Below are 14,154 nucleotides of genomic sequence, written 5' to 3' on the forward strand. Positions count from 1 at the left end.
CCTCTCGCAGGATGTTGTATATTTATTTTTTCCTGGTTTTATAAGAGATATTTCTTGAATTTCACCCACTTAGGGCTTTTAATTATGGCGATTAAGTTCAACCTGTACATGTTTTTAGGTACTTACTGAAGATGCTTAAAAATAAATTGTATTGTTTCATTGCTTTTCATGGGTGCCACCATTTCTTTTATGTGTTGTCTCGGTAATAACCCAGAAATGTCGTGGTGCGTGATGAAGTAGAAAGTTGTGCCCAATAACCTTTCATTGTCCAAGACTGCGGATTTCCCAAACCTCTTTGTACTTCTAAAAAGATTTCTCATTTTTGGTCTCATTGTATAAAATAATTATTTTCCTCTCATTTTAGGTTCTGTCTTATTATATATATATATATATATGTACATTTTTGATATTTTCCAATTCTCCTGATTGTGATAAGGCGGGGGGTGTTTTAATTGATTTATTCTAAGATTTTATGTGTAAATCATTTCAGCCCATGCATTGGCTTAATAAAGTGACAGTTGTTGTGCAGCCCTCTAATCAGCAGGCACCGGGTGCAGTTCGGCTTGTCTAAAAGGAAGCGCGTTAGAGCAAAAGGGGGCAGAGCTGTTTGGCTTTTGGTTTTGTGGAAAGGAAAGGGAGTGAAGGAGAGGCAGACCTTGACCTACGGTGAGGAAGATCAGGGTCGAAGGCTGCGTGTGGAGCCTGTGTGGAGATTGTACTCTCATCCATCGAACAGTGGAGCAGATGAGAGAAGGAAAGCTCACCAGAGCAAGGAGAAAGAGCAGGGGTCAGGCACAGAGGCATCTGTTAGAGGGCCAACCTGCCCAGGGAGCTGTGGCAACCATGGAGTGGCAGCTCAGATCCAGCTACGGGATCTCGGGATGCAATAGGCTGCGTATTTGGGAGGGGGAGGGTGGCCAAATGCAGTGTTTTCCAGAGAAGGGCAAGGCACTTTGGGAACTGCAGGTGGGCACAGTCTTCTGGGTGTGACAGGCTGTGACTGTGAGGTCAATGGGATTTAAATTTACTTAATGGAACTGTGTATTGATTGATTTATTGGACACACAACTGATTTTATGCCACAATTTTGTGGGTTTATTTGTTGACATGATTATTTTGTTGATGCACTCTTTACTGCACTTTTTCATTCTCTGTTTTAATCAACTGAGTCTCGTTTATCTGCCTCACTCATCATTGGTTCATTCCACTGTTGACTATTGATGTTCTAGATTAAAGGGGAGTGTGCCAGCTGCGGGCCACCCGGGCACCACACTGATCCCTTAGGTTACATCCACACTAGTAAATTTTCATATTTTTAAATGAAAACAATCTCTGTCCACACTAGCATTTTCATGTTGGTTACAGCCACACTGAAACAACTGACAACACGTATAATGAGCATTTTCACACAGAGAACAGCAAATATGAAAAGCAAAACCAATAAAAACTACAAAAGATTGTTGAGTAATGATGAGATGGATTTGTCGCTGAGAGTAACGCACGATTATAAGGCAAGCAAAGCAGCTTAGAAAACAGACAGAGAGTCATGGAAGTGCAAGTACAAGGACATTTTATGGTGCTACAAGGAGCAAACAACAGGATAAGATGACCAGCCAACACAAAATTCTGAAGGTCAGTCAGTCATTTTTCTAACCCCCTTTGTCCTGAACAGGAGTCTGCTGGAGCCAATCCCAGCTAACATAGGGCAGGGAACAAACCCTGGACATGTTGCTAGTCCAGCTACAGGACACACACACACAGACCAAGCACACACTGAGGCCAATTCATCTAAACTGCATGTCTTTGAACTGTGGGAGAAATCTGGAGCCCCCAGAGGTCACCCATCCAAACTCCATGAAAGGGGTTAGAGGAGTCTCCTTACAGCGAGGCAGCAGTGCTACGAGAGCGCCACCGTGCCGCCCAGAATGTTCAAGGTAATAATTACAATTACAATTTTACGTTGTAAGAAGAAAATACAGACAAGCAGATGTAATCAGTAGGATCCAATCAGAGAAGGGCAACACACAAAGCACAAACCAATCAGAAAGCAATTCCAGTTTTCGTTTTCAAAACTCTGCATTTCCACGCATCAACACTACAATGTGGTGTGGCATTTTTAGAAGTAGGCTGTGGTTATTTTTTTGGGAGGGTAAGGGTTTAAATAGCACCAGAGTTTTGTGGATGAAAGACAAAAATGAAGTCTAATGTCTATATTTTTAAATATAAATGTTTACCTTGTTTACTGACTTGCTAGTTTTTACCCATGGGAAACTCCATAAAGTCAGTGACTGAGTATGGGACATCAACCCATGACGTTGGTTCAACCAGTCAACAGTGCTAATCTCTGTGCTGCCCAATATTAGATTTTTAGGATGCACAACCTTGCATAAATAAAAACAAAAAAAGCACATATTATAAATTCTTGGCCTGAGTAAATAGTAAATCTCAGTAAATAGCTCGCTTCACGCACTTTTAATTTGTTCACCCTTACAGTAAATAGAATTATGAAACAGAAGAGATTATGAAGGCCCCTGTGACCCAGCATTGGATTAAGTGGGTTTCAGAGCACATGTATGTAAGAGATTACCAGTGTTGGCTTTAATGCGTGAGAGCTCCTGTATTATTAATACACAAAATAGATAATCATATTAAAATTCATTGTATTATATAAATGATTCCTGCTTTCACATTTACCTGGTGCTACCATGAATTAAACTAAGCAGGCTGTGAACTCGAGCTTTAACATTTGAGCACGAAGTATCCGAAACACACAAAACCACTTCAGTATATTTCATTCTCCGTCAGAGAAAACAGTTCTTGCAGCCCCTTGACTTGATGTCCCTGCTCATTGCTTTACGTGATCACAAACAGTGCTCATGTCACGATGCTAAGTGACAGAAGGTGAAGGACAGAAAACACAGAGGTCAAGCCACCAAACCTACATGGAGATACCAACCAAATCTGTAACCCAGCGCAACACGTCTTGATTTTGTAAGCCTCTGTGATGTCCACCTTATAGTAGCAGTGGCTTGGTTATGTGTCCAGAGCACCCTCAAACACTTATATGGACATCTGAGTAACATGCTACACGGTGCTACTCCCCAATGACAGCATAAAGGAGACTGTATTAAAAGACAGGACGTCATCTTACGTGAGGGAAGCACAAAGCAGCTTACCTGATGTACGCCCTACTCCTCAACAACAACAACAACATTTATTTATATAGCACATTTTCATACAAACAGTAGCTCAAAGTGCTTTACATATTAAAGAATAGAAAAATGAAAGACATAATTATAAAAAATAAATCAACATTAACATACTCCTGCCACTTCCTGAAACGTTAATTGAAAAGACCCTAAGGAAAACCCAAATACATCAAACAACACTCAACACCCCAGAACGACAAAGCAAAAACAGGATTTTAGGAAGCTTTGCAAAGTTATTAAAAATAAAAAGTTGAAATATCACAGTTACACAAGTATTTGGATCCTCAGTTTTGACACTTGACATTTACCTCAACTTCATCCCATTCTGTTGATCATGGTTGAGATGTTTCTACACCTTGCTTGGGGTACCTGTAGTTAATTCACTTGTCTGAACATGTCTAGTTAAGGCACACACATGTCTACAGAAGGTCCTACAGTTGAGCAAATGCCAAGCCATGAGGTTGAAGAGCTTAGAGACCGGATTTTGTTGAGGCAAAGCTCTGTGCGAAGGCTACAAACAAACTTCTACAGCATTGAAATTTCACAAGAGCATAGTGACCTCCATAATTCTTAAATAGAAGAAGTCTGGAAAGCTATGACTCTTCCTAAAGATGGATGCCAACCCAAACTGAGCAATCTGTTGGAGAAAGGCCTTGGTAAGAAAGTTGACCAAGAACCTGATAGCCACTCTGGCAGAGTTTCAGACAACCTGTGTAGCGACAGGAGAAATTTCCAGAAGGACAACCACCACTGCAACACTGATTTGAGCTTTATGGCAGAGTGGCCAGCCAAGACATGAAAGCCCACTTGGAGTTTGCAAAAACGGCACCTAAAGGACTGTCAAACGTTTTGGCCTCCATTCTATGTGTCACGTCTAGAGGAAACCAGGCACCAGTCACCTTCTGTGGAGTACCATTCCAACAGCGAATGATGGTAGTGGTAGCATCATGCTGTGGGAGACTGGGAGGTTACACACAACATTAAAACAATCTGGATGCAAACAGGCCATTCAGTCCAATAAAGCTCACCACATCACATCAAGTCGTGTTTTGAAAATCTCTAAAGTCTTACTGTCTACCACACTACTTGGTAGCTTATTCCACGTGTCTGTCGCTCTTTGTATAAAGAAAAACCTCCTAATGTTTGTGAGAAATTTACCCTTAACAAGTTTCTAACTGTGTCCCTGATGAACTCATTTTAAAGTCACAGTCTCGATCCACTGAATTAATTCCCTTCATAATTTTAAACACCTCAATCATGTCACCTCTTAATCTTCTTTTGCTTAAACTGTAAAGGCTCAGCTCTTTTAATCTTTCCTCATAACTCATCCCCTGTAGCCCTGGAATCAGCCTAGTCGCTCTTCTCTGGACCTTTTCTAGTGCGGCTATGTCCTTTTTTTTTTAACCTAAACTGCACCCAGTACTCCAGATGAGGCCTCACCAGTGTGTTATAAAGCTTGAGCAGAACCTCCTGTGACTTGTACTCCACACATCAAGGCACTATATAACCTGACATTCTGTTAGCGTTCTTAATGGCTTCTGAACACTGTCTGTCAGTTGATAGCTTAGAGTCCATTATGCCTCCTAAATCCTTCTCATAAGGTAGACTCTGCAATTTTCAGACAGCCCATTGTGTATTCAACGGAAAGGGAAAGCTAAAGAGGGCAAAGTACAAAGATACCCTTAATAAAAACCTGCTCCAGAGTGCTCTGAACCTCTGACTCAGCTGAAGGTTCACATTCCAATAGAACAATGACCCTAACCACAATGCAAAGCCCATAGAGGAGTGGCTTAGGGACATGGCCTAGATCACCTCGACTTGAACTCAATCGAACATCTCCGGAGAGACCTGTAAATAACTGTCCATCCAATTTGAAGGAGCTTGAGAGGATCGGCAGAGGAGAATGGGCAGAAAATCCCCAAATCCAGGTGAACTTGTCATGTCAGACCAAAGAACACTCCAAGATCTGAACTGGTAATTATGTCAATATGATGTTTCACTTTTTAACTTTTATTAATGCACAAAAATTCTAAAAATCCTACTTTCGCATTGTCAGTTTGAGTTATGGAATGTTGCTTGATGTGGAAAAAAAGTGAATTTAAAAGATTTTAGAATAAGGTTACAAAAGAGGAAAAAACGAAAAAAGTGAAGGAGTCCAAATACTTTCTGAAGTTAGACAATGTCAGTAAAAATGCACAGCCCATCGGTCAGCAGCTTCTAGTTTAGCTGGTGCCACACGTACTCTGAATCTCTGCCCCTTGATGGCCTCTTAATAAGCAGGATGAAGTGACACACGTAAAGCTCTAGTTATGGTGACCATGTCTGCCCCAGCAGTCCTACCATGAATGACTGCTTGTAATCATTGAGCACATTCATGTGAATTGTTTATTGTTTTCGCATTTTAATTCATAGCTGACATATTGTATTTTTAAATCGACGGTGTTAATTCACTTTGCACATTTTTGCATATTGAATGCAGATATGATTAGTTTCACTGCCCCTGAGTTGAGAATGACATGGTGGCACAGTAGGTAGCACTGCAGCCTTACAGCTCCAGAATCTGTGTTCAGCTCCTGGACCTTTGGTCGTCTGTATGGGTTCTGTGTGCTCATGTGGTTTTCCTCCAGGAGTCACAGTTTCCTGGTGGCTGTAAATTGTACTTCATGAGTATTTGAGTCCAACTGGCTCACAACAAGGGGACCGGGGTCCCAAGTGCTCCCTGTGCGGAGTTTTCCCCCGTATCCACATGGCCTTCCTCCCACAATCCAAAGACATGGAGGTCAGGTGGACTGCAGATACTAAACTAGTGTGTGTGTGTGTGTTTACCCTGTGATGGCCTACCACCCTGTCCAGAGATTGTTCCTGCCTTGTGTTTCAGACTTCTACTTCTCTGCAACACTGCTAGGGTTTGGAAGATATGGATGGAACCAGGGATACTTGCTGTCTTTAACACAATTGTGCCTGGAGCAGGCTCTGATCATTTTTCTGTTTGATTTTTGATATATTTTGTTAATCCCAATTGACTTTTCGCAAAACCTTTGGGGGTCAGAGTGAAGGGTCTGCCATTGTACAGCACCCCTGGAGCAATTTTCAGGTTAAGGGCCATGGCCATGTAATTGAATTAACTGTGAATAGACTGAATCACACATGGGGTCCTGTCCTGAGTCGGACCCTACCAAGAGCCTGGTGCTGACAGTCCGATCACAGTAACCCTAAACTGGATTAATTAATCAATGATGGATGGACTGATATCTGAAGAGTGTTCTTTAGATGGTATCATATTAGGGGAGTATCAAGGCATACGATACACCTCCATCATCAGCAGCACAAATGATTCTAATTACTATTCTACAGTGTCTCTTTCAGTTTGTCAAGTACGCCACCTTCGGGGACTCTAAAGTGTTCAAGTGCATTCTTTCAAAAGTTATTATCAAAGATAATAGTAGAACTAAAGTACTACAAAGATAACAGCTGACACAATGTCTTCTTTCTCAGTATAAAAGTGCCTTTTTAACAATTAGTGGAATCTGGCTGTCCAGACACGATTGCAAGCCATCACAACATTATTCCAAATTCTTTAGAGAAAGAAATTTTAGTCCATGGCTGAGAATCCCTTTGGCCGTCATGAATATTCATCAAAGGTTGGCTGTCCTAATTAAACATATAGTAGATTTTTTTTTTTAGCTCTGATTGATTGAAGTGCAAAAAACTCCCAATAGTCCTGACTCCGTTAACCAATTCTGTGGCTGTGTATTGGAACCTCCAAATCCTGCTGCCTCCTCCTGCTATGCTTTCTGCTGCTTTGCTATCGCCACTCTTCTCATCTATGCTGCCACACCCGCCTGTCCTACCGGTTCTGCTGTGCTGTGCTGCTTCTCCACTGCTTTTCAGGTAAGTATTGCCAAGTATCATGCTAAAATACTCTCATGACAAACACCTTCTTACTAAACAGTTTGTCCAGAGCAAATGGTCTGACTGGAACATCCTACAAGACGCCACTATTTTGCAGCGCCTGAAATTTGTACATCGCGGGTCAGGTCACCGCCACCGCCGGGCTGCGAATGAAAAGACAACCAGCAGCATTTGCTCAGGAATAAGCCGCCCTCCTCATGGCCCTTTTTAAATGCCTTGAGCATGGGAAAGGTGCTATATAAATAAAATGTATTATTATTCTGCACTCATATTATCCCTAAAACAGACATTTTTGTTAAAACTGTTCACACTCTGGATGTTTAAACCTCACTAAAAGAGGATGCCTAGTGTGAATTACGATTTAAAATATTTCACCTACCGCTGTGTGCCTTAGCTAGAACCATATTAGTGAGGTTTATCAAGACAAGTGGACCAGATAACTATCCATCGAAGCAAATTCAATTCAGTTTGTCTTGGTGTAGTGCTCATCACTAAGTGCAGGCTCAAACCACTGTAACAAGATTATAGGTAAAAACACAAACTTTACTGATTACTAACAACATAATGTAGACATGTAAAGATACAGAGTAGTTTAACATACAGTAACGAGATGACGACTCCATTGAACTAGACAGACAGACAGACAGACAGATAGATAGATAGATAGATAGATAGATAGATAGATAGATAGATAGATAGATAGATAATATACTATATAACAGATAGATAGATAGATAGATAGATAGATAGATAGATAGATAGATAGATAGATAGATAGATAGATAGATAGATAGATAGATACTAGTTTGATCCAGTCCTGTTGTTGTGTGATCTTCCTAATATGTACTGTTAGTTAGGTGGCTAATTGCAGAGGAGGACAACCATGCACATCCCAGGACTTAAGGACATGTCGTACTCTGACAGACTCTGAGAATTACACCTGTTCAGTTTCGAGCAGAGGAAACTGCCTGGGGACCTAATCCAAGACGTCAGAATTCTCAAAGGCATTGATAAAGTAGATCCCGCAGAATTCTTTCAACTTAACGGTGAATCGCATTCTCGAAGAACACCAGTGGAAATTAATGGGAATTACATTTTAAGACTGAAGCCTAGAAGCACATCTAACACAGAGACGCACAGAGACCAAAGCTGCTGCTAGATGCCGCTGCGGTGAACGTCTGTTGGTGGACAAACAAACATACATGCACACATCGACTCTGCTTTATATATTAGAAGACGTGTCACGTTTCAATTCGTTGTGAATTTCTAGTAGCTGTTTTGCGAGAAACACAAGGTTGCTTTTGACTTGCTACAAGGTCCTCACAAAAAGCAATTGAAAGTAAGATGAATTTGGTTCCTAAAAATAAAAAGCAAACAAAAAAAACTAGGTATTTATCACATTGTTCAAAAGAGAATTTGACAACAGTGATGTCATGTTTAGGTAACCTGGTAATTATTTTGTATTTAATATTGCTGAAGAGAACAAGAGGTCAACATTATATTACAAGTCGGCTACTTCAGATGGCACTGTTTTGTACAAAGGGAGTTTCCCAATTGGGAATCTCTTATTTTTCGTCTATCCCATAGCACATGAACACAACATTTTAAAAATATTCAATCACCGCAAATAAATTTGGCTAGTATGTATTTACTGTATTACAATATTTTTAGAATTTGTAACTGAAAGACTATATTTTGTATTTTCACTTCACTGAAAAGAGCAAAGGTATCAAGGAAACATTGTCTTTAGCAAAGAGAGAAAGGGACACAGTGACATAATGGATTACTTGAAAAGAAAAAAAAAACATTTTCCTTTTTAATGTATGGTATATTCTCTTTTGTTTCTGTTTTCTTCTCTGAATGTTATTTTGTATTCTGCACTGATCCTGAGGCACATAGAGATGCTGCATTACTGATGACACAGTGATGCTTGGTTTGTTCTAGTTAATCATAAATTGCACTATTTTTATTTTAATTAATGTAATCAAACTGATGACATTTTTAATGATAAAGGCAACCAAAAATGAATCATTTCAGTGTCTGAAAAAAATCCACATGAAGATCCCCAAGTAAAAATAAACGGAATTTTCTAAGAGGCTACCTGGAAAATGCTGTGCATCGGTAATCTCGGCTCCACATTGACCAGATCTCCTACTCCATGGATGCATCCCACATGAAGGCTCAGGTGCACAATGTGGTCAACATGGAGGAATGTTATGTTTCTGTTGGCCCAAGAATTCCCTGGAAGAAGCTGAAGACAATTGCTGGGGAAAAGGGAAATCAATAAGCCCACATTTAGTCTGTCAGAACCCCAAACCTCACGATGGACAGTTTTATCAAATAAGACTACGACAGTTACTTTAGATCAAGATTACCCATTTATCTTGTGAAGATTGCAGGTTTCATTCCAACCAACTTTTCAACTTGAAAGTAAATTCTTACAGTTAGGGGAGAACACTTTCCTGCTGTTACCGGTGTAAAATGTACCTTTACAGTTTTTGTGAAGTGGATAGTTAATCGTCCACTTGTCTTTCCTCCTATATAATAAATAGAAAGAAATGTGGAGGAAAGTACAAAGGTGAAAATGGTGTTGGTTGATCTTGCTAATTTATCCAAACTTTTAATTAGGAAGAGAGAAATAAAGAGCTTAAAATGTTTAAAAAGCAAGAAAAATGCCTGTAGATTATATTTCATTTCATTAAAAATGAGTCTTGAATGAGGGTCCACTTTGGGTACAAATGAAATTTGTTTGTTCTCACTTTTTGTTTGTTTGTTCTCCCATTATGGCTGGGAGCACACAGCATAAATGACAGACAACACTGGGTACCTCAGTTCACGTTCTGTTCTCTCTGTTCAGGCTGGACCCATAAAATGTCCCAAAAAAGGCACAACACAGAAGGAAGCCATAACTTTCCAAGGGTCTTTTCATTCCAGTAACTTTGCCTTGATGGACAGGGTGCCCGCTCCTTCTATTCAAAAAATATAATAAAGGTGGGGACTGAAGATCACAAGGTCACTTCACACTTGGCCGGAAGGCAGTTGATCAGCTAGACAGACCCCAGTAATTTTTCAAAGCACACAGGGGTCCCAACTGAACAAACAGAGGCTATTAGAAAGTCTGAATAGAAAATTTATTACGATGGTGGCTCAAAATAAAAGAAGCCACCTCCATTAAATGAATAAAGAAAAAGTGACTATTTTTGTGTGTATAACCTTCTGTTGTTATTTGGGCGAGAAAAGACTAAAAATAATCCCTCAAGGCCTGCTAGGAGTCACTCATCAGAGAGTTTGCATGCTGCTTGGCAGAACCCCTACTGATCGATTATATCACGTATAAATGATTATTTACTGTTAATCACGCAGCAGCTCAGGAGTTTGAAATGAAGCAGCAGGAGAAAAATACTTGAAGCTAACAACAGAAAAACAAACACTATGACAAATATGAAACTGAATCCTGTCAACATTAACCAGCACTCGTGATAAATCAATTAGACTCAATTTAATATGACATGGTATGAACATTATTTATTTTTGCTTCTGCAATTCAAGCAAATTTGCGCAAATTCACAGCTTCATCTGGTCACAGTGCAAAAGAGGGCAGAACACAGAGTCTCGTCTAGCAGGTAATGTGTGTCTAGTAACTTACGGTGTTAGCATTGTCTGTTCAAATCCCACCGCTGTCACCACATGTCCACTGGCAAGACGTGGCACCTGCCCACGCTCCCACAGTAAGATTACGCATTGCTAGAAACATAATGAGTACTACGCTATGTGATAACATTTCTAATTTAAATCAATGATTCGACTGATTAATAATTCAGTCTCTAAGAGCTCGGATCTGGAACAGCCCAGGTTTACAATAAAGATCATCTCAACGAACAAAAGGAATTTAATTGTACACAGATAAGTCCATTGATTAAAACAGCTAAAAATTATATGTCGATAACAAGTCATTTCAAAGAGAAACATAAAACAGGGAGCAAGGGCAGAGACAGTGACAGCATCAACCCTTTACCAGTTAGTGGTAGGCCATAAAGCCATCTTGTAGACCAACCATGCCCAAAGTATCAAGCGTCCTTCGAATAATATGCACATAAATGAAGAGGCTGTTTGTGCTATGTCTAATTAACTGCTGATGGCTTGGTTCAGGTACAGGAGATGGATTATATCTGTTGGCTTAATTTTTATTTGCAGGTTAACGACTTCTGGCTCTTATTTGTTACTTTTATTTACTGGAGCAATCATTCTCCAAAATCGAAATGTATTCATATTTATCATGTGGCTATTGAATAAAAAACTCTAGTAACCTTAAATCTGTCTATTTGTCATGGAGAACCCTGCACAGATGGCATGTTTGGCAAGTAGAAAATGCCAATTGAAGGGGCAATGTACCTCAATTTGTAGAGTAGTGAGTCCAGGGAGCCACTATTTGGACAAAGACATCACAGACCCCCATCAATCTGTTTGGGTTTCGGGAGTGCAATGCAATGTCCCTGGGCAGGGTCACCTGGTGGTCAAGGGAGCGTCGGGGCTATCGGATCCTTATAAAATCTGACAAGGTCACCCCATGACATATTGCTGGCATGTAAAGTTGCAGGATGTGTTGGCACTATTACACTTCTTGTCAGGGTGGTCCGGGACATGAAATCACAACCTTTCAAATTCAAATCCCACGACTAGCCCATGATATTTATACAACCCTATGGAGGTCACGCCACATGCATGCACTTCAGATTCAGATTGTTTCTATAAAGTGCTTCATTATGACGTCCACAAAAAAGACATCCATCACTCACACTTGATAATATTTGCATGTCCTTAAATAGCTGACGGATACCAAGTGATGGGGCAACAACTGCAACTTCAAAGCACTTTGGAAATGGAATTAAACAAAACATCTATTATTTTTTTTCTTTTTTAGAAAGTCTGTTGAACATCATATGAAAATATCATCTGTGTAAACATTTATCATGATGCTGGACGGGGATAGCATTTAGAAATGACAATTAGTGATGACGTAATTTCAATTCATGTGCAAAGGCAAAGCTTCTGCTGTCACTTCATAATCCAGTTGCTTTAGCCCCACAAAGGAGTGCAAACTCTCAGGAAGGTTCCAGTAATTACTTGAAATGAATTGAAATGATGGCTGACTACAGTGGTGCAGGTTCATCTTCTTGTCTGGTCCAAAGTGTAAAAGTGGCGCTGCTCCCCTGTTTGAACTGATCAAGATTAGAAAAAGCAGTTGGTCGATCTATTTTTGACATCGAGTTGGACTGGTTACATGTAACTGATTGGTGGTCTTAGTGGCTCCTCTCGGCAATCCGTACGAGGTCACAGCTTTGGTGGTAGAGCTGGTGTTGAAGCTGCTCGTCATACGTTATGTCTGCAGACTTAACCTTTTGCCCGTTGTACAGATAGCAGCCTCCAGTTCCCTCCAGGTCTGGTGCAACGGCAGCGTATATTGAAGTTGAGGCTCCCTGCTCTGGTGTCTAAAAGGAAAAATAGACAAAGAAGGGAGCAATGAGTTCATTGGTGTGATGTACAACAGTACAGCAGAAGAAGGAAATACAGTGATCCCTCGCTATATCGCACTTCGACTTTTGCGGCTTCACTTCATCGCAGATTTTATACATAAGTTGTACTTATCTATAGCACCTGATGACTCCGACTCTTTCGATACACTAATACAATGTCTTACTGGTATTTCTGAATGGATGAATAGTAATTTTCTCAAACTAAATAAAGAGAAAACTGAAATTTTAGTAATTGGCAATAATGGATTCAGTGAGTTTATCAGAAATAAACTTGATGCACTAGGATTGAAAGTTAAGACGGAAGTAAAAAATTTAGGGGTAACCGTTGATTGTAATCTGAATTTTAAATCGCATATTCATCAGACCACTAGGACAGCATTTTTTCACTTAAGAAACATAGCAAAAGTTAGACCTCTTATATCACTGAAAGATGCTGAGAAATTAATTCACGCTTTTGTTTTCAGTCGACTAGATTACTGTAACGCACTCCTCTTAGGACCACCCAAAAAAGACATCAATCACTTGCAACGAGTGCAGAATGAAGCTGCTAGAATCCTAACTAGGAAAAGAAAATCCGAACACATTTCTCCAGTTTTGATGTCGCTACACTGGTTGCCTGTGTCATTCAGGATTGACTTTAAAATACTGCTTATGGTTTATAAAGCCTTAAATAATCTCGCTCCATCTTATATATCGGAATGCCTGACGCGTTATATTCCAAATCGTAACCTCAGATCTTCAAATGAGTGTCTCCTTATAATTCCAAAAGCTAAGCTTAAAAGAAGTGGTGAGGCGGCCTTCTGCTGTTATGCACCTAAAATCTGGACTAGCCTGCCAATAGGAATTCACCAGGCAAATACAGTAGAGCACTTTAAAAAACTGCTGAAAACACATTACTTTAACATGGCCTTTTTATAACTTCAATTTAACTTAATCCTGATACTCTGTATGTTCAATTCATCACAATAACTATTCATAGTGGCTCTAAAATCGGTACTGACCCCAACTCTCTCTTCTGTTTCTTTTTCCGGTTTCTTTGTGGTGGCGGCCTACACCATCACCACCTACTCAAAGCATCATGATGCACCAACATTGATGGACTGAAAGCCAGAAGTCTACGTGACCATCATCATCAGGTCAATCCATGAAAACCCTAAATACAAAGAGGACTGTTTGACTAATGTTAGGTAGATTGCCCAGAGGGGACTGGGCGGTCTCTTGGTCTGGAACCCCTACAGATTTTATTTTTTTCTCCAGCCTTTGGATTTTTTTTTTGTTTTTTCTGTCCTGTCCACCCTGGCCATCGGACCTTACTCATATTCTATGTTAATTAATGTTGACTTATGTTTATCTTTTATTGTGTCTTCTATTTTTCTATTCATTTTGTAAAGCACTTTGAGCTACATTTTTTTGTATGAATATGTGCTATATAAATAAATGTTGATTGATTGATTGATAAGCATATCTAAAGATATATCATGGATTTTTTGCTGGTTCGT

General features: G+C 39.9%; 1 protein-coding gene across 2 annotated transcripts in view; it reads right to left on the reverse strand.

The window, feature by feature from the left end:
* Positions 1–10,626: 10,626 nt before the first annotated feature.
* Positions 10,627–14,154, reverse strand: part of dhrsx (dehydrogenase/reductase (SDR family) X-linked) — a 611,413-nt gene continuing 607,885 nt past the window's right edge. For both annotated transcript variants that reach the window (XM_039743559.1, XM_039743558.1), the window contains exon 7: positions 10,627–12,610. In XM_039743559.1, coding sequence (XP_039599493.1) covers positions 12,422–12,610 — 189 coding nt within the window. In that variant the 3' untranslated portion in view covers positions 10,627–12,421. The remainder of the gene's footprint in view (positions 12,611–14,154) is intronic.

Source organism: Polypterus senegalus, chromosome 2 (genome assembly GCF_016835505.1).
Source record: "Polypterus senegalus isolate Bchr_013 chromosome 2, ASM1683550v1, whole genome shotgun sequence".
Taxonomy (NCBI): domain Eukaryota; kingdom Metazoa; phylum Chordata; class Cladistia; order Polypteriformes; family Polypteridae; genus Polypterus; species Polypterus senegalus.